Raw genomic sequence first — 25992 nt, 5'->3', positions numbered from 1 at the left:
CCTACATGCCATGTATGTCTTCTTGAACTAATGGGATGACATTCCGTAAACAATTAGCATTAGGACCACCTAATGGTCTGCGGTTCTGTAGCAACGTACTGATACATAATTGATCGTTCTGTATTCCGAGCACATTGCGTGTGACTCGATTGCCTTGACCGCACTCGATCGAGCTTTGTTCTGATACGATCTCGGTTTGAAGCGACGCCTTCTGAAATTGCCAGGCTAATGTTGGACTAGCTTTTCTAATGTTTATAGCAATAAAGTAGTTTATAGAAACATAAGAAAAGAAAATAGTTGGGAAACGTGGAAGGGGAAGAAGGAAGATAAACTGGCTGGATAATATAAAAAAATGGTCTGACAATAGGAATGCAGCCGCGCTCTCCAGACTGGCTCAGAATAGGGAAGACTTTGCGCTGGTGGTCACCGAATAAAAGAGATACAAACATATACGTTCTACTGCTGGGTAAAATCCCCCCCTCAATCAAAAGGAGGGGGTATGGACCATACTCCACCAAGCTTAAAGTACGTACGCAAGTATTTTAAAAGCAAAGTATTTATAATGTACCTAGGTTATGCTTAGGGAACAGTAAAATATCCTGGTAAAAATTCAATTTGATTTAGGATTCAGATATTTTTTTGAAATAGGAATTCATATTTTTTAGTTATCTTTATTTTAAGCATTTACCGGCCTTTGCTTTGCTGTTCTTAATATATTAGTCAATTCTATTTAACAAATCGGCTCTAAATAAAACGAACTAGTTTTAAAGTTTTATATTTGTAACGATGTAAGTTCCACGCCTGCAAATAGAAATATCGATCGTACATAAATAATTAATGACGATTTCACTCCTTATTATGCGAGGGAACTTTTATTCGTCATCATCCATTAGTTTTCTGCTAGACAAAGGTGCGTTTCGCAATTCTAAAATAACGCATATTTTCAGTCCTTTATGGTAAAATTTGTGAATAATTTTGGTTTTTAATAAATAAACGTCAAGAACTAATCCAATTTGTTTTTTAAAACGACAAATGTAATAAATTTCAAGTAACAAATAACACCGCTTGTTATTTTCTATCTCCCTACATTTAACTATAACGCATTAGGATTGTTGAGAAAAAGGATTCTACACGATGAAAATGTTTAAAAGCTCCTGGGGGGTTAAAATGGGTACATCCAAGCAATTCGTCTAATCATCTAATTCATCATCAAAAGTTGTGTGTGTTGCTCGCTTACTTTTATATGCGCAAATGTCAAATTGCGATTTTGCTTTTTAGATGAATTGCTTCGATGTAGCCTTTTTAACCCCCTGGTCTTTGTATTACGTTTTAATCATAAAATATTGTATTAAAATATGTTTTACACTTTATATCGTCTTTGACGATGAGGCCTATATGTTATATTTACAAAGACTTATGTTTGTTTAGACACGTCTGAAAATAATTGCCGGTAAAATTATCTAATCAAACTCGAGAAGCCAGTAGCTTGACTATGATTGCAATTTATGGTGCGAGCCACTTGACTAGTTATGTCCCAGACCCACTTCTAAGAACTTGGTAACTAACTGTATCTCGTATATCAACTGCACTATCTATGCACTACATTAAACTTGAATGTCATTAACTGAAGTAATTCTAACGGTTTCTGGTGGATAATATGAACACACCTCATTTTACTTTACAAAAAAAAAACAGCATATTGTGTTATTTGTTAAAGTTATTATTTTATATCACGAAACTCATACATAAGTGAAAGGGTATCAGCGAAAGTAGGGGTCAGGTAATCCAGCTATAATTATGACTGTTCAACCTTTTTTGATTCAATATCTGAAATTATCATTATTTATGAGATTCAACAAACATTTTCTAAACCCTTCTCAACATCTTTTAAATAAGACCTCTCATAATCAAAATATTATACCTGTCCTAATTGAAAATGATAGGTTATTTTATGATATTTGAAACATCAAATACTTTTTTATACCTACGAGAACCACTGGGAATTGTTTATTATCAAAAACATTTTCATATCTATTTGAATACTGCAATCCATAGGGACGATCCGTTTGTTCTATTTATTACATAATTAATTTCGAGCATCTTGGGAGACAAATCTAAATATTTTGAACCCTCACAATCAGGTTAAGCTATCCACTTTAAAGTTTGAGCCTTGGGAATAATAATTTTAGTTTCTCGGAATAGTAAATAGATATACTCAACGATGTACATTTAAATCGCTGTTGTATTGTAATTGATTTTATTAAATAAATATTGAAGCAACTAATTAGAAAGTTAAGCCAATAAAATTAGGGAGTCAGCGAGTACGTAATAGACCCGAGATTTTTGAGAAGTGTCCGGGGTGTAGTATAGCTTCATCTAAATTGTGGGTAACATAAAGTCTTTCATTAAAAATGACAGCAGTTTAATAAAGCAAAGTATTAAAATTTAATGAAAGAATGTAATATTCTACATTAAATAAGGCTTTGAAAAAGGTCTTGTTACTAATTGGGGCTTTGGTATAAGAGTTTCACAGCGTAATAAGAAATCTTGAATGGTATCTTGGCATACGGTAGTATTAAACATCCTGTTTGAGATGTCATTGTGTCGTGTCTTGCTCTGTTAATTTACTTGACAGAAGAATAACGTCTTATTTAAATATGATTTTTTTTGGATAAATTACATTCTCGGTATAAATGAAAACGGAAAACCCCGTCTAAATGTGTTTCTTATTATTGCCCTTGCTCGTTTTATCTTGAAAAAGTTTCTAGGTACAAATTTTCTCCGATTTGTACCTGTCTATATGAATAGGGTTTCTGTGCGTGATTTTATTTAATAATGAATATATTATGTACGTCTAGAATTTATATTCTTGTTTCGCCTCGTTCCATTTTACAAAGTAGATATATATTGTCAAAGAGATCTGCTTTATTCTCGATCGCAGACATTTCTGTTGACTTCCAAACGTTCCTTTATTTCTGCTTGACATTTTCCCTTCGGGAGAAATGGAACCTATCTATTGGATTTACATAAAGGTTGGACAAGTCCCCGTCTCCATATATTTGAGTTGACAAGTGGTGAGTGAACACGAATCAACACTCTGTAGTGAAATTCAATTCCGAATGTGTTAATGTAATTTTCCCATGCTTTGATGGCGTTGCTACGTCAGGTGGTTTGATGAAATACCGAGACAGCGTCTAAGAATTAACAAATGCCTATACCGATATGTTCATATATTACACCTATAAGGATACTGAGTATCGATATACGAAGATAGAGCGCTCTGATTTTCAGATTCTGATAACTTCTTTTACGGCAATTGATCTATCAGACTGTTATTGGAAGCATGCAGAAGTACAACACTTATGCATTTAATTTAATATAGTTTTCGTACTGGTGAGGTATTTTCAGTAATTTATTGGTATAAGCCGAATAACAAAACGCCACGTTGAATAACAAATTCATACCAACTCCCTGGGAGTTCAACTTTTTAATAAATGAGCTTTAAAATTATTAATTTCATGATGCTGCTGAAGTAACTTTGCGTCCACATTCAACAGGTTGCGAATAATATCTACTTACTTCCAAATACTGAATGTTTTGTATCTATTTCAATATAAAATAATTTACGTACGTGTTAGTATAAGTATGTTTTAGTATTGTAATAATATTGAGAAGGCGAATGCCGTGTCTTGTAAATAAGAGGAATTGACCTTGGATAGGCAGGAATAGAGAATGCTACACCGACAAGAGTGTGTCTGCATAAAATAGCATACCATAATTTGGTATAAACATTGTTAAATTAGTAAGGTATGTTATTGCAGTTGTGTGTGTGTTGCAGACTAGAAAAAACCTCACTCTGCGTTTGAAGTATATTTCCGTTGGTACATCCTGTCCGTTTTAAAACGGATCTTTCACAGCATAATACCATACGGGCTTAGCACGGGCCGCGGCGCTGGTTTTATGGGAGACATACGCATTGCCTATTATGAGTTTTGTTATTTTATTTTATTCGGGGAGCTTACAGCATTATTTACACAACAAGATTACATATAAAAGTATATAAACAAAGGATGAATAGAAAACAAAACTTAAAAAAAAAAACATAAATCTTAACAAAATATACCTCACTATAAGCTGCAATGACCACTGGTTTGCAAAGATTTAATAGACATGAAGTTACCAATTAGTCGACTTCTATTACATGTAACACCAAGAAAACTTTCTAAGAGGGTAGTAAATATGAATAAGAAACATAAAGTAGTGTTATTATGTCCCTATAAATTTTCGTCGAGCTTTAATACCCACGTTTCTGTAAGGAACCAAGTAAAATGTTGAGTTTGGGAGTTTGAAGCTAATTCTGCTTAAGCAAAATATATGGCTGCAGTGTAAAGTGGCGAGATCTTAGTGAAGTCGTGCCCGCGACAGACGCGGGAGGCTCTATAAAAGTTTACTCATGCCCCCGGAGAGTAAGCAGGGTTGCTTAGCGGTAGCAATTAACACCGTACACCTATTTTCTTAAGCTTCGGTTTCTTGATGCAATCTACTTTATTTATGGGTCAACCAATATCTGTAGCCTACAGTCAGTCTCCTAGTCTACTGTAATTGTGCAGTGCAGCTGAGACTATAGGCTTAGTATATACATGATATTAACTAAAATTTACTTATTTTAACATGTTATGTAATTATTTTCTCTTGCGATTTCACCACATCTAACTAGTACCCAAGGCATTTCACTGAAGATTTTATGTATCTGTTAGATCTGTTAGATCCCTGTTCTAGATATCATCGTTTAAAATAGTACAAAATCAAATTTTCTCCTCTGGAGGTGGATTAAACTCATCAACCCTGGTGTCAGGATTACAAAATCAAATCTACTTAATTGTACACACATCATCATCATCTCCCTAGCATTATGCTGTTTTACACGGGGTCCGCTTACCTAACCTGAAGACTTGACATCACATACACGAAACAATTTTAAAACATACACAAGAAAGATTACAACACAATTCTAAATAATATCTTCATATTCGGAACACTTCACATTCCTGCTCAAATCGAATATTAATTATGACTATTGAAATTCAAATACAGGACAAGTACCCACTGAGGTTTCGCCAGAACAGATTTTATTATTAAAACGTCAAAAAAGAGAAAAAACGTTAACAACTTGATACATAAATGAAGCTGTTAGACTCGACAGGTATCGAGTGGCAACCCTATATAGCCATGACATGACAATCAAGCGGCGGATAAACTTTGCTCAACTAATTTCTACTCCGCACGAGTTGCTCTTGTTACCAACATTTTCTATCATTTCATAATAGTTTTTCCTTCAAATTCTTGCGCTGATAAGGGTCCAGTCATTAAGATAGTATAACGGTAGACTATTAATTAGATTACGGTTTTATTATGTAAGGTAAACGGGGATCACTGCATTGAAACACATTAATTTAATTTATAACATCGGAATTGAATAACGAATGAACACGTAAAAAATAAAGAAAGATTTTGAAATATCACAAGGTTTTCGCAAAAGTGTGCGCCTAGACTAAATAGAGAAATAGTAGTAAATACAACACATGTAGCAACTACCTACTGCTAGTGGTGTTAGATTCGTATTAATTTAACCCTTGCCTTGTAACATTCCCTATGGATCTATCACTCTTAAGGGATACATTTATCACCGTAGTATACGCGTAACTGAATTGTTAATATACAAATAACTTCGAGACAAATCCTTTGTTCACAAAGTGTCTAACAGACGATGAAATGGGTCTATGGTACAGCGAATACCCTCAATTAATTACTAATAGAGAATAAAAGGATCCAATTAAGTCTGTTTTGAAAGCAAAGTTCCCGAACTTGATCTTACGATTTAAGAAGATGGCACAGTCAGATCTGATTTTGGCAATATAACCTTTGGCCTTTGGATATACGTATTCCATTTGAATTGTTTTCGTAACTCGATTAGAGTCTAGGACTAGTCGATAATGATTTACTACAGTTTAAAACTGAGACCATTTCATTTTAGATTATTGGGGTTAATGGTCCTAAGTTGATCTTGCTCGGCCGCGATGTGCGAACTCAATTATGTATTTCGGGTCATAAGCCTGATAAGGTGTTAAGTACGTTAAATCATTTTTTTCTGTCTGTGAACGGAAACCACACTATATTCTGCTGCATTTTATTCGTGGCATGAATTAATGTTGTTTCATTTCATCCAGTACGTTTAACTTGTATAAATGAACCGTGTATAAATAAATATACAATATTAATATTTCTTAATAAACTAAGGTCAGGTTTCTTAGTAAATTAAGGTCTTCGTTGAACCATTCCTATTATAATTCTTGATCAATTTTCCGTATAAACACGTTGACAGAATATAGAATCTGAGAATCTTGATTGACTATGGTTATGAAAATACTGTTACGCAAACATTTATTCGGCAGAGCGGCGAAATTGTGAAAGTTTCCCATTTACACCACCCCCAAGCATTTCGATTTTATCAACTATGCTATCGCCAGTCGTCACTGGCGAATTTATCACTACCCAAAAATTTCAATCTCATTAATTATGAACTATATCAATTACGGGCTGTTATCGACATTAAATTATTCCACTTAAATTATAAATTAACCTACAAATTCTAGCGATTCGTAATCTGGTATAATTTCGGTAAATTAGCATTTTTGTCTTTCCCGGCGTTAATGCGTTTTGTTTCTAACCATTTCAGCTTTTCATTTTCATTTAATCTTCTTATTAAAATGTAATTCTGAATGATCCTTTGTACCTGAGTCTACTTGAAGGTCATCCTGCAATATACCGCTCGTGTTTACCAGGGGAGGTCATAGCGTGACATTATGTAGTCCCGGCCGGAATTAATTGATGAGCGTAGGTCACTTGGCACCTGATCGACATGAATTATCTCCACTTCTGCCCATCATAAGGACAGGTACGTTTTGAAGGCCAATGCGGGTCTCATAATTAAATCTCGCTTCTAATTGAGCGGGGATCGACGGCTATAGGCACCCTCAATATTTTATGATGTCCGTCATTGGCACGTGCGGTCATCTTCTCACCGAATTAATAATTAAGGCATTGCTGCTCCAATTAACGTTGATATCATGAACGTTTCGAGAACACTGGAGTACCTACTCTCGACTTCCTTTTTGTACTGCGGGTATGAAAGCGGTTTAATTTTTCGTAATTTTAATATGGTTTCATGGAGGCGGTAGATTTATGAAGAAGCACAATAGAGTGTTCCGTTTTTTGCCGTGGTAGTGAGAGTGGTACCGACGGTCGACGCAGACCGCGGTGGTTTGAATACATAAAGTATGGCGAGCAGGGTGCCGACTGCCGAGCCGGGATTAAATTTTGTGCCGCTTCGTCGCCGGCGCTCGTCTTACCTCGCATTATGAAATGCGTTACTCGCCGTGATTTCTTTTTGCTAAGGAAATAAGAATTCAGCTCATTCGCAGCTTATGCCGCAACTCGTCTCGTATACATAAGTAATTCACATGAAATTGGATTCGTGAGGCTGCTAAGCTCTTAGCAATATTCGATGCAGATGTGTATAGCTTTGCGGGAAAAAAATGGAGTTACTGTGACAATTTCATTAAAAGTGACGTATTTCTGCTGAGTCGTTAAGTATATCTCATTACGTCGCGACTAAAATTAAACTGGGGGTTATGAAACTAACTTTTCACGGTGTGGCGAAAAAGAACGTTTCTGTTGAGTTACAAGCAATTTCCCCGTCCATTGTGTGGTGACTTTTTTCTCAATTCTCCGGCTTCGCGTCGAGTTGAAAAATAACGCTTTTTAATGGGCTTTTCCTTGTCTTTTATTTCGAAAAAAGAAATTCCTAACTAGAACTTAAAGATTCAATTCAGGCACTTTATAATTGGGGGCTCGTTAGGGCTACTCATTTCCTGGAAAATAGCTGGTCCAGCCACTAACAAAGTATATTTAAAACTGCTTATAAATAGGTGTAGTAGGTGTAGTTTCTAAAGAAGATAGTTTAATGTTCCTATATACATTTATATATTCGTACAGGAAAAACTTAATTACTTACTAAGTACGTATAGACAGTTCCAACCCAAACGTTTGTGGTCTATAAGAATTTAAACGGTTTACTTTGGATCGAAGTCGCTAATACGTGTAGATTTTGTTATGTCCTCGACATAATTAAACTTACACTTTATTTTTGATTGATATAAAATTTTATGTATTAAATTGGTTTGCGAAATACTTAGTTATGTAACTAAGTAAGTTTGAAGACCTCCGTGGTCCAGTAGTTGAGCGTTGGGCTCACGATCCTGAGGTCCCGGGTTAGAATTCCGGTGGGGACATATCACAAAAAAGACACTTTGTGATTCCTAGTTTGATTAGGATATTGCAGGCTGATCACCGGATTGTCCAAAAAGTAAGATGATCCGTGCTTCGGAAGGCAGGTTAAGCCGTTGGTCCCGGTTACTACTTACAGATGTAAGTAAGTAGTCGTTACATGAGCCATGTCAGGGGCTCAATAATAACCCTGACACCAGGTTGATGAAGTTGGTAATTCACTTCACAATCCACACGATAGAAGAAGACTAAGTAACTAATACTACTGTGAGAGTGCTATATCTTTAAAGTTATGTAAAGTTAGGTGCTTAATATGTAGAATATCGATCAAAGTCAATATGTATATGTATGAAGTGATTGTGAGGGCATGGAAAGCGCGGAGGGAGGCGCACTTCCGACTTCTACTTCCGATAGCTCGTCTCTTCACGCACGCTCTCTGATTACACAAGGAACGTACACTTAATACCAAAGACGATGATGGTATTTTGAAGCGACGCCGCCTTAAGGGATTGGTGCTTTTCTTAGTCTATAAAACATCCTCTGTGATTTCAAACCCGATAAAATGTACTAAAAGAGCGAATCTAAACAAAAGTGTTGGGTTAACAAAAAATCCAATAAACCTAACTTTTGATTCGCCGGAGCAACTTGCTTCACAAAGCGCTGACTGGCTTTGTGGGCACTTGTACTTTTTCGTCGCCCTAAAAAGGTTTGGGGGCAGCATCATTGTGGTGATTCATAACATCATAACATTGTTTTTAAACGAAACCTTTTATGTAATAACCTATTTTTGGACGCAGTCGTTGAACAACTGGGTGGAAAATTACTGTTTATTCCAAAAAAATAAAACATTAAAGATATTAAATTCACAGTCTCTGTGGTCTAGTGGTTAGAGCGTTGGGCTCACGGTCCAGATTCGATTCCCGATGGGGACAATGTCGAAATCACTTTGTGAGACTGTCCTTTGTTTAGTAAGGACATTGCAGGCCTGAATCACCTGATTGTCCGAAAAAGTAAGATGATTCCGTGTTTCGGAAGGCACGTTAAGCCGTTGGTCCAGGGCTACTAGCCCAAATACCTCCACCAACCCACAGTGGAGAAGCGTGGTGGAGTATGCACCATACCCCCTCCGGTTTATTGAGGGGAGGCCTGTGCCCAGCAGTGGAACGTGTATAGGCCGTTTATTATGTTTATGTATATTAAATTCGGTATTTTGGGGTTGCCTGTTCTTTATTAGTGACACGCTGATACATTCAAGGTTTATTTGTACACGTGGAAGCTTGATAAACGGCCTCTTTGTCACGACAAGTTAAAATATTACTAGGATATTAACATGGCGGTGATGTTCCGCTTTCAGTTGGAAACAATGTGCTATAAGTCTCCACATCGGAGGGGAAGTTTAATATCTCTGAGAGAGTTGTGGCTTCCCGCATCACGTCACCTTAAGCACATGCCGTTGCTAATGGGATATTAAAATCATTACTCAGTACCGCTATGAGTAAATCATGTTTTTAGCCTTAATACCTACTTGAATTCCTAAATACCAGGGTGTGTCTTGTTCATTGTCGCCTGCCTATTCTATCTGCGTCTTCTATCTTTCCATTCCACAGCTCTGTAGGTCGGGTTCGGGTTGTTCACCGCCCACTTTGACCTTTTCCTTCAACGCCGTTTGAATTCAGATGAATACTAGGTACCTACATCGAGTCCAAAACGTCGCTATAAAAGTAAATGAATCTAACCCAATGTATTAAATGTTTCCAGTCATATAGTCTTATAGTAAATAAAATTTAACTCAGAAGGAAAGTTGTAATATCCAAATTATGTGAGTGATAATAGTATTAAAGTGATAAATGATAGATGAAAATGTTAGCTTGTGTGTGCCAGCCCACGGAAACAGCGCTGCTATTCAAAGGGGGATCCATCGACATGGGACCACTTCGAACCCACAAAATTCACCAACATAATCCTGAAACTCTTAAAACTATGAAAATGATGCCCAGAACCGTCCGACAGTTCAGCGAGGACAAAGGCAGTTCTCCCTCGCAAACATCATCGCCGTCATTCATAAGCTCATCTGGAAGCTTGTTAAACCTTCGCAAAATAGAACAAAAAGCGAAATCAACGAAAATTTTAGTTAACCCAGTCTGTTCTGATAGCCTAAGCACAAGTGATGATAGTAATCCTTCAAAGAAAGTAAGCTCAAAATGGAACGGCAAGAAGAAACGTCTGAAATCAGAAAAAATAAAATATATAGAAGGAAAAAGTGATAAAGATGATGCAATTAGGAGAAATGAAGCTAGAGCGGATAAGAAATCGATATCTTGTTTCAAAATGAAAAGTTCCGAAGATAAATCACGTTCGGACGAAGATCGAAGATCTGGGAAAGAGAACTGTACGAATGAGAACGTCAGTAATTTGATTGGCGTAGAGCCTGATCTAATAAATCATTCTAGAAAAAATAGCAAGGAGATATTAGTGGACGAGAGCACGATGACAGATGAGACGTTTTTGGTAACGGCCGACCAATTAAATGTGGGAAAGACTGATAGTGCTATAGCTGTTAAGGAAAATGAGGTGAGTCGGTTGACATAAAAATATCGTATAAAGAAAATGTTGTTTATGTTGCGCGAGCACGTAAAAGGGAAACTACAATTCTTAGATGAGATTACTCAATTGTACACGGAATTGAGTTCATTATAGACAGGCATTCCGATCGTCTCGGTGCGGTTCAATCTGTATGCTAATAGAGGCTGAAACATCCCGCGTACTTACACCGCGCCCCTCATTATTATCTCAATGGACTCATGATATTGCCTTAATAATACCATTGTCGAATTCGAAAGAATAATGTTGGAATTTGCTAAATTATATTGCTCAATGTTTCAGAATATATAAACTGTAGGAATTCTGATCAAGGAATTTAAATTTCGCAATAGTAGAGCGAGTTTGATGAAGCATTTAAGGAATTTAATGAAGGCAATTTATGTTTTTTCAATGCTGCCTTGTTATATTTTGACTTTGAATTTAAAATTGTAATATTTTTTATAATTTCATTTTGATGAGGCAAGTAATAGGAAACATACCTTGTGTATTGTAGGAATTGTATCCCAGGTGACCAAATATTTTATAATTAATAATACATCATAGTAATCAGATGAAAAGAAAAATTACAGCACTCGAGATCTTTTCAAGCTTCTCTCTCTTAACTTGGAATAGAATGATAATATCAATATGTTTCTAATAATCAGTCTTGTATCCGTCCACTGCAAACCATTACTTTAATCTTCATCGTGGCATTTTGCTCTGTTCAAATTTCTATTATTCGTATTAATATTATCGGTATAAGATATTATTTAAGTTTAAAAAAAATCATTTACGTAAATGTTTGTGTTTAATACAACCTTCTGCCCTGCAATAGCGGCAATAAATTCAGTTTTACTACACTACGAATAAGTGATACGAGTGAATACAAATCACAGGAATTCGTACCGAAAGCTTTTTTTTGATTAATTTCCCCATCAGTGGTCCGTGTAAACTGCAGGATAATAAAAATGTGTTGTTTATTTGTTTCAGGTAAGCGTTTGAATAATGGTTTCCGAGTTGCGAGTCAATACAAAGGTATTTCAAAAATACTCTGCGAAGTTTTTGTGCAGACAATCCGCACCCTAAATTCATTTTTCACATTGTCCGCGTGAACGAAATTTTTATTTTAACGTTTTTCTTTTGCATTTCCGTGTTTTGATACTCGTGAACTAAGTTTCGGTTTGTGTCTGCACAATACTTAAATGTATTTGCGACACATATTTAAGTAATTACTGCATCTATAGGAATACATGAGGTTTTTATTTCAGTAAACTCATGCACGGTACCACTGTCGGGGCGGTTAAGCTAAACTGCACTAACACCATTTCAACGTAGACTAATAGCTCAGAAATAACAGTTCAAAAACTGGCAAGTGTGAAAACGAAGTTAACTTGTGGCCCCAAACAAGTTTACCGAATGAAGTGGCCACTGAAACTGTTTTGCTACACGTCTTTATTAAGGTGAAAATTGTTACTGCACACTTAAACAACTCGGTAAACTTTGATTCCGAAATAACTTCGTTTGCACCTTCGAAAGTGCGTGGTGACTGGTGAGACAATTTTATTGGCAGAGTCGTAATTGGAATTTTGTTGTCCTGTTTTGACAAAGTACTGCGGGGCGGAAAGAAAGAGGGAAACCACTGCCCTATTTTTCCCTTAAAAAGTAACATGGAGAATGCAACACCGACAAGAGTGTGGCTCTTAAATTAGTGATGACGTTCTGTTTTAGAATTCAGATGTAAGTAGGAGGAACATAATGTCGTAAGTGCTTTTCGAATTGTGGACCACTTTACATTTCAAAGATGAACGTAACGAAATTTATAAATCTCGATATAGGGGTGACAAATATAATATTTTATTCGTAATTTAAATTACTTACACCAGCCTCTGTTTAATAATATATTATTATATATTTACTTACTTATAAATACACATTAAGAAATTAGAGACTGTTAAAGACCATACAAAATCCCAGTCAGTTCTAGTCTTCGTCGGACTTCAGGCAGAGCCACAAAAATTTGGAGATTAACCTGTTTACACTTTTTTGTAATTCATCAAAATAAGTTTACGCTTATTTAACCCATTGTATAAACACTGTGTTGTTTCATATGAAATTTATTTATTCAAGCGTTCAATGGCGCCGCCCAAAGTGTAACTGACTACGCACCTTCTCACTGCCTATTGAGTTCACCCTCATTCAAAGCGGCAACATAAATATTTTAGAGCGAACAAATAAAAGCTTTGACTCCATTGAGGGAGTACAACTCAAAGACATGCAACCATTGTGTGGAGTGCTAAAAATGTTTATTTTTTATACTCCTCGGTTCAGAGGAAGCGCGGAGTCACTCCGAAAGTAGTGAAAAGAAGGCCGTGACGAGTGAAAACTTTGTAAATAGCCATCTCAGGTCATGGCCCAACGTGTTTCCGTGGTCAAAGGCTGCCAAGTTCTGTTGAGCAGCGAGCTCACAATGACGAATGTGCTTTGAAATGCGAATACCTTCCCGGCAAACAAAACGCTGGAAAAATATTGAAATATTTTTCTACCAAGGTTACAAAAATACCCCGAAATGTTTTCATATTTTCGAAACATCAAAAAATGTTTTGTTTACACGCTGCTGTGCTACTTTTTTAGGGACATTAAAGTAGAGTAATATATTGCTGCTGTTCTGCATTAGGTACCTACTTACTACCTAGTACTTACTATGTTTGAAAAAGTATTTTATAAGCGCATAAAAGCAACGTGGTAGAGTACGCTGCATACCCCTTTCGGTTGATTGGGCCTGCAGTGGGACGTATTATATAGGTTTATCTTATGTAAAATACTTTTCGCCGTTATTGTGAATTATAATAGATCATAATATCGTGCTCATTTTATAGTAATATACTACTTAATTCATTTTCTTTTGTTGAAAATGTCTGGAAGTCTATGAAAAGAATAGTCGGTTAATAAAGCGAGAAGCCTCGAAAATTAAGCCCTTCCGAAGAAAGCCTGCTTTGTTTTCCAATTAAAACTTTTACGATATTTCCTCATAAGCTTTTCAGAATTCTTTCTGAAGTAACTTCAAATATACTGGTCGGAGGGGGTAGACTTTGTGGGGCATGTTTTCTCTTGTTTGTAAAGTTGTCTTAAAAGGATTTTTCGCTTAGACAACGCTCTAAATAGGCTTTACTCATTCTATAAAATCTGTCAATTTTCATTTCAGCTTTTTATTTTCTTAAAAATATGGTTATATTAAAAAAATAAATACAGTAGGGCAGAGACGATTAATTAAATCGAGTTTCAATACCGAAATTCGTAAATTGAAGTACTTATTCGTAAATATTGGCTTAATAAATAAAATATGTTTCTTATAATTACTGATTGAAAGTCAGTAGATACTATTAAAATCAAATAATTTATTTTGCAAAACAAACAGTTATAAACCATGTAAAAATAGTTGAAGTAGGTATGCAACTTCAAGTATAAATAACAATAGTAAAAGTTTAATATAATGAACAAGAGTATGGGATTTAGATTAAAAATATAAAATGAAAATTAACTAGGTACTTAAATAAAATGAATAAGTAAATAAACAGACAATAACATGTCATGAATAACAATAATAAAATCTTACCTAAATCTTAATCTTATCTTAAAACTATTTTTGTAGCTACTATCATATAAGTCGTATACAATAACATAGAATGCGTTCCTTTTCAAACAGTAGGTAAGCTCTTATATATATAACAGCATTGAGTGAATTGACTTTCCACAGTTCAGTTCGCGTGTTGTGATGAAGTTCGCCGAGCCGAGCACTTCTCGCCACTAATTCCCGCTCTGTGAAATCTAATAGAGATATTTCATTGCACTTGATTGCTTGCCTTTAGTTTGCAACTTTTTTAATTTCACGTTGATTCCAAGAGGGGCTGTTGTTGTTGACTTTATTGTTAATTGTCATATTAATTTGATTTACCACAAGACTCATTTTATGAATATTCAGTGCAATTTTCACTAACACAGTTTGACTTGACCATTATAGACGGCGATACGGCTCACCACGTTAGTCTAACCGAAAGCTCGGTGAGTTGTGGGTATTTGGTTCATCTTGCGATGGTTCTACCTCCAATTGGAATATAGTCATGAGCTTATGTTATGTTGCGTTGAAAAAGTCTGATGGTATATTGAGATTCGTTATGGAAGATTGTCTGTCACCGACTTTGTCGTTTCTATTACCTTGCAAAGCGATATAGATCTTCGACGTTGCCAATCTCTGTCCATTTCTTTAAGGATTCATTTTGAACGATGTTTTTCCTCTAAATATAAATTACTTTCAGATGAAGTTTGTTTTCTATGCGATACTAGATGTTGATTAACTGTAGTTGATACTTTTAAACTAGCAGAAGCTTTAATGTAATTAAATTTATCAACATCATCATCTTCCTACATATGATAACAGGTGCTGCTCCTTTTATAATTTTCTACCACTTCAACGTCATGGATATCATCAGAATAGTGTATTATAACCATACACTTCATATTCAACAAGCTATCTTTATATTTACTATTATCCTTATCCACTTTCTTATTCCGCCAGTTAATACGATTTCAGATGTGCTACGATTGCTTGGAAAAGTGACTATCCGAACCTTCCCTCAATCACACCTCCAGGAACACACCCAGCCCGAATGCTAATGAGAAAAACGATACAACGTAATTCTCTTTACGCGCCCTAACTGGCGGCTCAGTATATTGATCCTCCACTTACCTATAACATGTATTGTAATCGAAATGTAGTCGAGTTCAAGGTCAAATGTGACGTGTACCTATGTACTTACACTAACATAGGTTGAGTATTACAAAGACTTATGAGCTCACAACTATACCCCAATTGGGGTAGTCACAGGTACATCCTTTATAAGATGAACTAAATACCCACACCTCACTGGGCTTTGAGCTTTTGACGATCGGGCCGTCAATGCGTTGCATTTATAAATACTGTTATTATTATTATGATTTTGGTTTGTTTTCCTTTTTTTAATATTTTTCAATCTTAGCGTTCTTTTTGTTATTATTTTCCGTGTGGTTTATGTCCTGTGTCAAATGTAATGTACTTGTCTGTCTGTGTCTGTGGTGTCCGAAAATATTAAATGTTTCTCTCTTTTTGTTAGACCGACGTGATAAGTAACCTTAATACGAGTTGGTAATAAAGAAGATAATTAAGAAGAAAGGACAAATTAATGTCAGTCAGATAGACTCCTATCCTATCGCGGAGGGCAAGGTCATATATCACCAGATGTCCTTCAGTCATACCTAGGATACTGTACTCCTAAGATGGATGTCACAATAACCCATATTTCTTCTCAAGCAACTATCACTAAAACAATAGAATGTTTTGGTATTTTTGTATTATGCAGTAATTATGTGATATTATGTACCAGTATTAGCTTGAGTTTAGACTTCAGTGCAAATTCAGCGATACGTAAGGCGGTAGATGCTTTACCCTAATCCTGCCGAACTTGCCGATTAGTTTGCAGTCTCTCAAGTCACAAGACAGATATTCAACTCCTATTTACTCATTATGAAGTAGAGAACATTTACGATATTTAATAAAAAAAAAACAATACAATACAAATACACTTTATTGCACCAAAATAAAAAGAAATAATTACAAAAAGTCTCTTAACTAAGTACATGGCAAATGGCGGCCTTATCGCTTAAAGCGATTTCTTTCAGACAACCATAAGGTGAGGAAAAATGTAAAAAAAAATAAAAAAATTGAAAGATTGCGGGTCCAAATTATAAGTACAACTTATTACCAATAAATACATACAAATAAAAACCTAACCTACCTAACCTTTGAAAAACCTTTGTATTATTTTCTTTCTGTGTGTCTTTTCTGGTAGACAAAAAGTGTCGACCGCAATTTCTGTTCTGGTTATTTATGTCTCTTAAGTAAATAAATCTAATAAGGTAAATAATCTCTCTTCTCAAATCGAGACGTATAATCTCAATGTCATGATGTCAAGTAATAATACGCCTTATGTTAGGCATTGGAGAGTTTTAGACGAAAGTAGGGTAGATGAAACAGGTAGTGTGAAATAATAATATACCTTACGTGTCATTCATTCAGTCAATGAGAATAATTTCCATTTACAAAGTTATCATTTTCAACCTTATCATTTTAAAGGACCTGTTAAATTTACCAAATAGGTATTGGCGTAGTCTATATTTAATCGTTATTTATTATTGTATAATTTCCTCAGCAACTAGGGATTTCGTGTGAATAATTCATGGAAGCTTCGCTAACGCGCCGAATACAGCTTGGTAATATCGTAGGGATTTTTTAGAGAGTTTTTTAAATTTTATTATATGCCATGCGGCATAATTAATGGCGTTTTAAATACAAAAAAAAACGCCTTCAAAAAAGAAATAATTAACTACAAAACAAACACAAACAACTTGAGTAATCGCGGAGCATACATAAAAAAAGATCCCGACAAGTTGAGATTATCCTCCTTTTTTGAAGTCGGTTAAAAATAAATTTGATAATAACAGCCTTGTTTCGAGAACACATGATAAAACTACTGCAAAGAAGTTGGTAAAAAGTATACATACTAAAATAATTATAAAATGAAATTCATTAGATAATATTTATTTTCATCAAAAAACGTGCTTTGCTTAACCGCGGGAAAAGGTTTCGAATATTTTACTTCAACTTTCCATTCATTTAATTTTCACCTGTTTACCTACAAATGTTTTTTGCGTGTGCAAAACGCTGACTGTTTTATAACTCCGTCGGCCATTTCTGCGGCCTTTTTATTTGCATACTCCTTCGTTGTTTTATTATAAGCTTGAAAATGCTTAAAAATCGCTGAATGGCACGTAATTACTTTTAACAAAATCAGCTGGCCGTTAATACACAGGGCTTTACACTTCCATTATCTACGAAAAAGCCTTTCCAAATTACTGAATTACCGATATTTAAAAAGGGTGTTCCGATTAAATTTGTCACTTTTTCATATACAGCTTTCAGCCTAACGAGGCCGCTTTGGTACTTTCTGATGTACTTATATCTTTGTAAAGATCCATTAAAATTTTAATAAAACCTTTTGATATAATTGATATAAAAAGAATACAAACCAAGACAAAAGAAAATACTAGATAGAGAAATATTTAATTTATCCAGCGTTTCTAATTATTATCACTTTCTAACTTACAGATAATTTAAAAACGTGATCTAGAAAATGAATTTCATGTGATTTTTGGTCTTGCTGGCGTAAAATTATTTAAAAAAATCATCGCGATAATAAATTCGTCAGCTAAAAAAATCACACGATTTCACGAATAAAAAATCTAGTTGCAGAAATGGCAGCCTAGCCTAAAATATTTTCAAGTTTTGAACAAACAGTACTTCAACAGTTTATTTGCCGATTGGCGAGGTCGGCTATTGGGGCGAAATTGGCGAATTCTGTTCTGAAATGGGGTTGTTTGCTAACGAGCCTCCATTAGCCAGTGGCACAGTAACTAACAAAGCAGGGTGGAACTTCAGCTGTCAATAAATTCACCAGTGTATGTAGGTTTTGTACCAGCTTAACACGTAAAACATGTTTGCATGTTATACGAGTCTACGCTTGCAGACTTAGAACCACGTTTAGACATTGACGCGTTTTCCATTAATGGTCAATATTACGATAAACCTAATATCGATTTTATAATGGCTGTCTACTAAAACTGGCCTTGAAAATATATTGTCTCGAGGAAACTTGCTGAAAATGTTAATTTAGTGGCAATTATAGTCTGCAATATGAGTATAATGGTATTATATTTTAAGGATGATAGAAGATAAGTGTTATGACATAGCTAAATCTAGTGTTTTGCGCTCCATTTTGTGAAGCATTAATTTATTTTTCATCTGTTTACCAATTCCTCCGATTGATTGGGGGTAGTACTGAGGCTTCTTAAATGTATGTTATCAAGTACTATTTTTGTGGTGAGAAATGAAAGAAATCTTTCCCATAGGATTGGAATAAATTCCACTTGCCCAGAAACACTTTTCGGGTGAACCCTGGCCTTCAACTAGCCGGGATCTTCGGTTGTAATGAATTACACAGAAAAAGGGCCATAAATTCGTCTTTAGACAAAGTATTAAGGTTTCGTAATTGCAGCTAAGGGAGCTTTATTTTGACTGAAGACGAGGGGCGCTTGTATCGCTATTTATTTCCTTGACAATATAAGCGTTCCCATTCTTTTAGTTACGAATTGCGGTCACATACCAACCAGAACTTCTGGTGTACAATGTGCAATATAAATTCATACCTCGCAGAATGTTTTAGGGTAATAAAAACTTGGAAGTAGGTAATTGTATCTTACGGATTCTTTCGGAACATGTTAATGTTGGCTTTTCTTACAAATCTACGTGATATCACACTTCATACAAACACCTCGTTTTACACAGACACTACACATTTGTGTGTGTGTGACGTCTAACGCTCGTATGATTGAAAACTAAAGTAAGACTGAGGTGAGGTGAGTTAAATCTAGTTCAGCAGCTGGTGGGGAACGGAGAGTTGCCGTTCTATACGTAGAATTATTCCTTATTCTATTCTAAATTTTATTGTACCAGATGTAAGAATGTTGCCGAAACTTTTGTCACCATCTCGTGTCCCAATAACATCGTTTTAGTTTCTCGACGACATGAAATAGCTAAGCACACAGTTTCAACTTTTCTCACATATTCTTACGTATTCTATAAGTCTTAAGTGCAGAAAAGTGTCGCGAGCTCGGAGGCCGCGGTCAAAGAATACGCCAGTAGAGCTTTTAGTTGTCGGCTTTTATGGTCAATTCCTCTAGACTTGGCTTTTACTTTTAGGACAGTCTTGCTTTTAATGGAATCAAACAGAAATATAAGTAGTTTTCCTTTGAAAATTCTTCGATAAATTTGATAGAATACATTTAATACCGCGCACTTTTAGGGGATGTAATCTATTGCAGTTGCAGATAATTGTTAAGATGAATAGAGATATAAAGTTGAGTAATAGTAATGATAATATAAATAGCAGTAAAATTTGAAACTATTGCAGTATCCTGTGAAAACGCACTTTACACAAAAACGAAATAGAATCCTAGTGACAATCTGAAGATGTTCCGACACCTATGAATCCCCAAACGAAATTCCTTGTGGCACTAGCAAGAAACCTTAGGACACTTGACGTATTTTTCACATGTTACCAAAGCCAAGAAGACAAAGGGGAAGTAATAACGTCACAGAAGAATGGGGGCAGAACAAAACGGGCTGAAGTGGCAAGCCGAGCTATTGTTGTAACCTGCGGACGCGAGTGATCCTCATGTACCTGCACCTCCCGTCTTGAAACCGTTTCCTTTTCTGTGCTAAGAGGGCTTTCAAATTTGGATATGACGAGTGTTGTTTTCGCAAACTATTCTTGATGTCATCGTTTCTCGTTTGACGAGACTTCATTAGCTTCGCCTTTTGTTAACGTATTTACGTTGATAGCTTTGAACTCTTGAAAAAATAATATAATAATAATATAATAAATAGTATATGCATTGTCGCGTTTAAACGACGCAATATTTAAACAAACGTCATAAATTAACGAGATGGCAGTCGTTTCTGCCTGCGGTATTTCCTTCATTGCTCAATCCCCAGAGTCATTTAAGTAAATGAAGTCGATATCATAAAGCTTCTTTCTACAACACTCTATTTATATCTATATTCATTTCTGATAAAAAAACGTTCGTTATAAGACTTATAAGGTAAGGAAGGTATTAAGAATTTGAATCGATATTAAATGAAGAACTTTCCAGGGTATGTTACCCAAAAACAACATAGATGGCGTTGTACAGATTTAACGTGATAATTACCTATTTTCTCATTGCTCGAGTACATAATTACTCAAAAATATAATGTAATGGCAGAGGCATGTATAATAGTAATTGTTGCCTGATATTCGGATCAAATATGTTATAGAATTATGGTGCTACCTATATGTATATTGCTTCTCTTAATTTTGATCAGAATAATGATGGGTGGAAGAGCGTGAGCGTGTGTCTACAAGGGTCATCATTTATACCCAAAACAAAGATAAAAGATGCATTTATCTGTTATCCATGGAATTAGAAGGTTAAACGAAAGCAACTCTGTACCCGTTGCATGTAAAGAATTTTCTCAAAGAATTTGCTCTAGTTCAGCTGATTTCCAACAACAGCACCAAATCCACAGTAAATAATTTCAGGTGTGTACCAAGTCTGATTATAAACCCGCATTGCAAAAACTACATTTAATTCCCAGTAGTAATCAACAGTGAACGGGGCAATGTGTTCAGCAATTTTAGTTAAACAAACTGGCTGTATGGAACGGCGTAGGTACACATGCGCCTCTATTGTTCTGCTTTATATCGCCCACATTCAAACTGAAAATAATTATTGCTCTGGTGAAACTTGTTTTCCATAATTCGAATTTCGAAAGATTCGGAATTCGAATATTGACATTGTTTTTAATTTAACTTCGTAAGGACCGGATTTTCAGGCGCAATAGTTAAACAATGGGATTTGGATTTTAAAATCTAGTTTTTAGGAGGTTATAGGTACATACTTTCACTCAGATCTATTTTGATTCATTATTATTAATCTTAGGACTACGCCTCCAGTGTGTATCTAACTGCAAGCTATCTTTTGATTCGTTGTGGTTCAGTCTATATATAAATCAAGGGAGTGGGTTTATTGTGATTATTACGACATATTTTCGTCTACGTTGCCTTAATATTTCGTCGGTTTTATCCATTACGCCTCATTGCTTAGTTTCATCAGTCTACATACCTGCCGCAGCTAATAAAGGTCCCCATTGGCGTAATACTTTATGTTTGTGTCTCCATGTTTATATCTTTCACATTTTTATGACTAATTTACTGGGTCTGTACAAAGAAATGTCATTTCGTTACATGCCCTTGGTATGAAACCCCAGGGTGTCTCAAAGTGAAATAAAAACACAAATATTTTTTGCTACTGTCCTTAAGGTACAATATTACAAGTCTGTTCTTCTTTTGCTACAGCATTTTCCCATTTATTTCTCCCTAGTTTCTTGTCCGTGAGAGCTCGAATCGAAGACGTTCGCTACACAAACAGAAGTTTTCAACAGTTTGACACTTCTGACATTTTATATCAAATGCTTTATTTGTTGTTATTTCAACTTCAATAGATAGAAATGATTAAGACTAACTTTAGCAGTTATAGACTACATTTTTTTTACTTTTGTGATTGATAAATATAATATTTAATTCATTTATCTTTTAATCTTCCTTAACTATTTGCAAGTCTATATAAAACGCAACGATGTGTCTTTAGCCGTTAACTTGAGGGTTATTGATTCGTACCCAAAATAGCCCATATAGAATGGCCATATTTCTCGGATAGTGAGTTAAGGGCGGAAGTGGCGGCGCGCAAAAGTTATAGCCAAGCAAATGGCCGAAGACATACCGAAGGGACTACAAATGCAGGATATTGGCACTTACCTTTGATGTTATGTTCTCTTGTAAATGTCGTATGATTTTTGTATGAGTTCATCTGCGTAAGTACCCTCAGTTATTCTAGGCACGATTTCCTCGGTTGCGTTTATATCTTTGCCTTCGTACGCTATTGGGAAATATGGGCAGTAAGCAGATGTTAAAACCGGTATATGTTATTTTGTTTAATGTTATACGGCAAAGGTAGCTTTTTGCACATTATGAAGATATTTCTCACGTCGTCCACATCTGTGTCTAGCGCAGACTGGCTCATCAGCTCGCAATCAATCACAGTTGTGACAAGCCGACCTTACAGTTCATGAATAAGTTAAGTTGTATTTACTTTCTCATATATTGTATAAAGTACTTAAATATTTTAATGCTAGATATAACGTAAGTACTTATAGTTGGCTACCATCTATACAGTTGCGAGATTCAACATGCAAATCAGTTGTTCAGATCTTTATCCAACGTAATTATTTTGAAGAATTTGCTAATTCAGTTTTGTTTTTATGACTTCATTTTTTGGTAACATTGAGATGATTGAATTAATCAAACAAGTTATTAAGGCAGTATTTGCTTCAAAAGGACCATATCGCCGTTCCTTTTAGACGATTTCCAAAACACTGAAAAAAAGGAGGAATAAACAATAAGGAGGATTGTACTGTATCTATCATCATCTGTGTTAATTTGTTTTGTATGTTGTGTGCAATAAAGTATATTTGATTTTGATTTGATTTGAATAAAAAGTTATACAGGATGTTAGTGACACCGTAACGAATACTAAGGGGGTTGATTCATACTATGATTTTGAGTTGGTTCTTGAAATTCATGAAAATTTTAGTGCTTTTTAATTATTTACATTTCTATACTTTTGCAACAGAAAATTCCACTTGATATCAACTCAGAATCATAGTCTGAATCATTCCTCAAAATTTTCGTTACGATGTCACTATCACTCTGTATAGTCAGTCAGCCTTAGCCTATACAAAAGCTTTCAATCAATGTTTAAATTGATGTGTTATCTTTTATTATAGAGACAACGATAGATTACTAATACTAAATAATATACAATTTAGCTTCTCGGCTGAGTTGGTAACGGTTAGGCATTATTATTGTCACCTCCCGCGCTCATTGGAGAGTAGTAGCATTAATCTTATGACGTAGCAAGAATAGCTTACGTGATTCACACAGCTTTTAGATTCTGGCAATGGTTGGTGTGAACGAGGGTTATTAGTGTGAAACTGGAAATTTTAAAAAAATAAAAAGGCCTTTCTTTCGCATTACATGTACGTGTTCGAATAAAATGCAAGGTTGGCATCTACTTAGGTTTACTCGGGTGAATTATTGATCTACCTATTTAATTATTTAAGGAACATAGTAGGTAAAGCTCTATGTACATTTCAAATCATCTTCAATATATCTCTACTGAACCAAATTGTACCGGAAACTAATTGATTGAGCTGGAATATTGTAATCCGATAATTCCTTATCTGCTAGTGAGGTAACGCATATGCTGCCGAATATTATAGGTAGCTCATCAGGTTTCGATTAGACATCACATCGATTGAAGTGGAAATTATACCCTGTAAAACCTAACGTGATTAGAATGACATATTTTTTGTCTCTTTCGTACTAGGCGATGTCCTATATCTTTGTCTTGGTGTCATTTTAATCCGCGTTATGGTTTAAAGGATATAGAGACACTTATTATATTACAACATGGTAAATATCACCTACTTATACTTCGGACCACGTGCCTTTTTTCTATAATTTTACCAAAAAAAAAAAAATTAAAAATCATATATATGCATGGGATATTAATTCACTTTTACTCACATAATACACATGCAAATGTGTTTCAAATCTACCAATAGGATCATCAACAGAGATAGAGTTTTAAAATAACGTAATCCTATTGGTCAGGTTAGTCCTATTGATGTCTTTCTCACGGATGAAAATAAACCAATCAGCTTGCTTAAATTTCATGTCTCCAATCCATTCTGCAATTTTATTGGCCGATTTTTCATCGTCTGTTTCCTGCGTCTATTGCAAATCGGAAAAAATGGGTAAAAAGGGACGTTTATCTCGAAGCTTCCGTTTTTTGAAAAGTAAGATTATTTTAAAGCGTATCGGGCTTAAATATTGTATCTCTTGCCTCATTTATCTTGATTATTCTTTTGATAGAAATGAATCAATCAACGATTGTAGAATATTCATAGCACGCAATACGCAGACTAAAGTACCGGAGTAGTAGTCGGAATAGGTTTTCGTGGTATAATATTGTATATATGTACACTACACACACCTTGCCTCGTACAACTTAAATAAATTGATTTAAAAAAATCGATACACAAATCTGTTAACATCACTCAATTTTCCACACGCAACACATGAACTGAAACTTTTCCACAGTAGCTCCTGACTTACCATATCGCGACTTACTAATCCACATGCGGCAAACTCGGTCAAGGCAACTATGGGGCGTTGTGGGCGAGTTACGGTTATGGCGTGCTCTGTGCAGCTTTCAAATTATTTCCGCTTTTTACCACACCACAAAGAACTTGTGCCACTTCCCAGATACTCCATCGATTTCCATAACGTATGGAATATTCAGCGCACACTTTACTTTCTTTTGACATCTGAGAACGAAGATGTACGTAATTGAATCGGCTTCGGTTAGATTGGTTGGGTTAAATGGCGTATACTGTTTACTTTGGCGTTCAATTCAGACTGCATATTTCGAAAAACGAATTTTGCACTATGTCTTTTCTATTTTTAAAATAGTTACATCATGATATACGTAATGATTCGAAGGTGGTTCAAAAGCAAAAAACGTGTCTGTTACAGAAATAAGTATTTTATAGGTACTTAAGCATTTTATATCAGGTTGTCATTAAATAAATGTATTATATTTTGATATTTTTATCTATATACCACACCAATGCGAATGTTATCCACAAAACACTTACCCTAAGTAAGTTTGCTAAACATTTTCATAATCGTTCTAATAATTCCTTTAAAAGCTTATCAGCATTAGGTGAACTGTTACATTGTAGTAATGTGTAATACATTATGCAAATTTAATATTATTATGAGCGGTAAAGTAATTAGGGAACGATTATAATATACAACACATGCTTTTTGCGTATTTTGTACGAAGCGTTGAGAAAATTAATTGATAAAGTTTACCCCGACGCGCTACAAGACGCCATACATATTCATGAGAAATTAAATGCGAGTGCCTACTTGAATGAAAAATAATTAGGGATAAGTATGCTTCGGAGGAATGTTTTTTTCCTTATAAGTAGATATTTTTAATAATAAAAATACTTTCTAAAATCGATTTAGAGCAGAAAAATATTTTATTTTTAGAGATTTACGAACTTTTTCTTGAGGATTAGCTCATCGTGTTTAAGTCAAAAGATCAGTTGTGTGATCCATTTTGATCAACCGATCGGGAGTTATATCTATTATAGGTAAGCACGAAGTTACAAAATTTTCTTTATCCTTCGGGAAAGAGGAAAGAAAAATTGTCTCCTTTGTGCGTTTTATTGATTTTATTAACTTA

The 25992-nt window shown here is 35.1% G+C and overlaps 1 protein-coding gene across 7 annotated transcripts in view; it reads left to right on the top strand.

The window, feature by feature from the left end:
* LOC126373010 (apoptosis-stimulating of p53 protein 1) overlaps positions 1-25992 on the top strand; it is a 304602-nt gene that overhangs the window by 216611 nt on the left and 61999 nt on the right. The window contains exon 1 of one of the 7 annotated variants that reach the window (XM_050018954.1): positions 10192-10917. The exons of 5 other annotated variants lie outside the window; for them this stretch is intronic. In XM_050018954.1, coding sequence (XP_049874911.1) covers positions 10201-10917 — 717 coding nt within the window. In that variant the 5' untranslated portion in view covers positions 10192-10200. Of the gene's footprint in view, positions 1-10191; positions 10918-25992 lie in introns of those variants that run through there. One more of the 7 variants, XM_050018955.1, reaches the window with a different exon arrangement.

The sequence above is a fragment of the Pectinophora gossypiella genome, chromosome 15 (assembly GCF_024362695.1).
Source record: "Pectinophora gossypiella chromosome 15, ilPecGoss1.1, whole genome shotgun sequence".
Taxonomy (NCBI): domain Eukaryota; kingdom Metazoa; phylum Arthropoda; class Insecta; order Lepidoptera; family Gelechiidae; genus Pectinophora; species Pectinophora gossypiella.
Note: the sequence above shows the minus strand (reverse complement) of the source record. Positions and strands in the feature narration are given on the sequence as shown.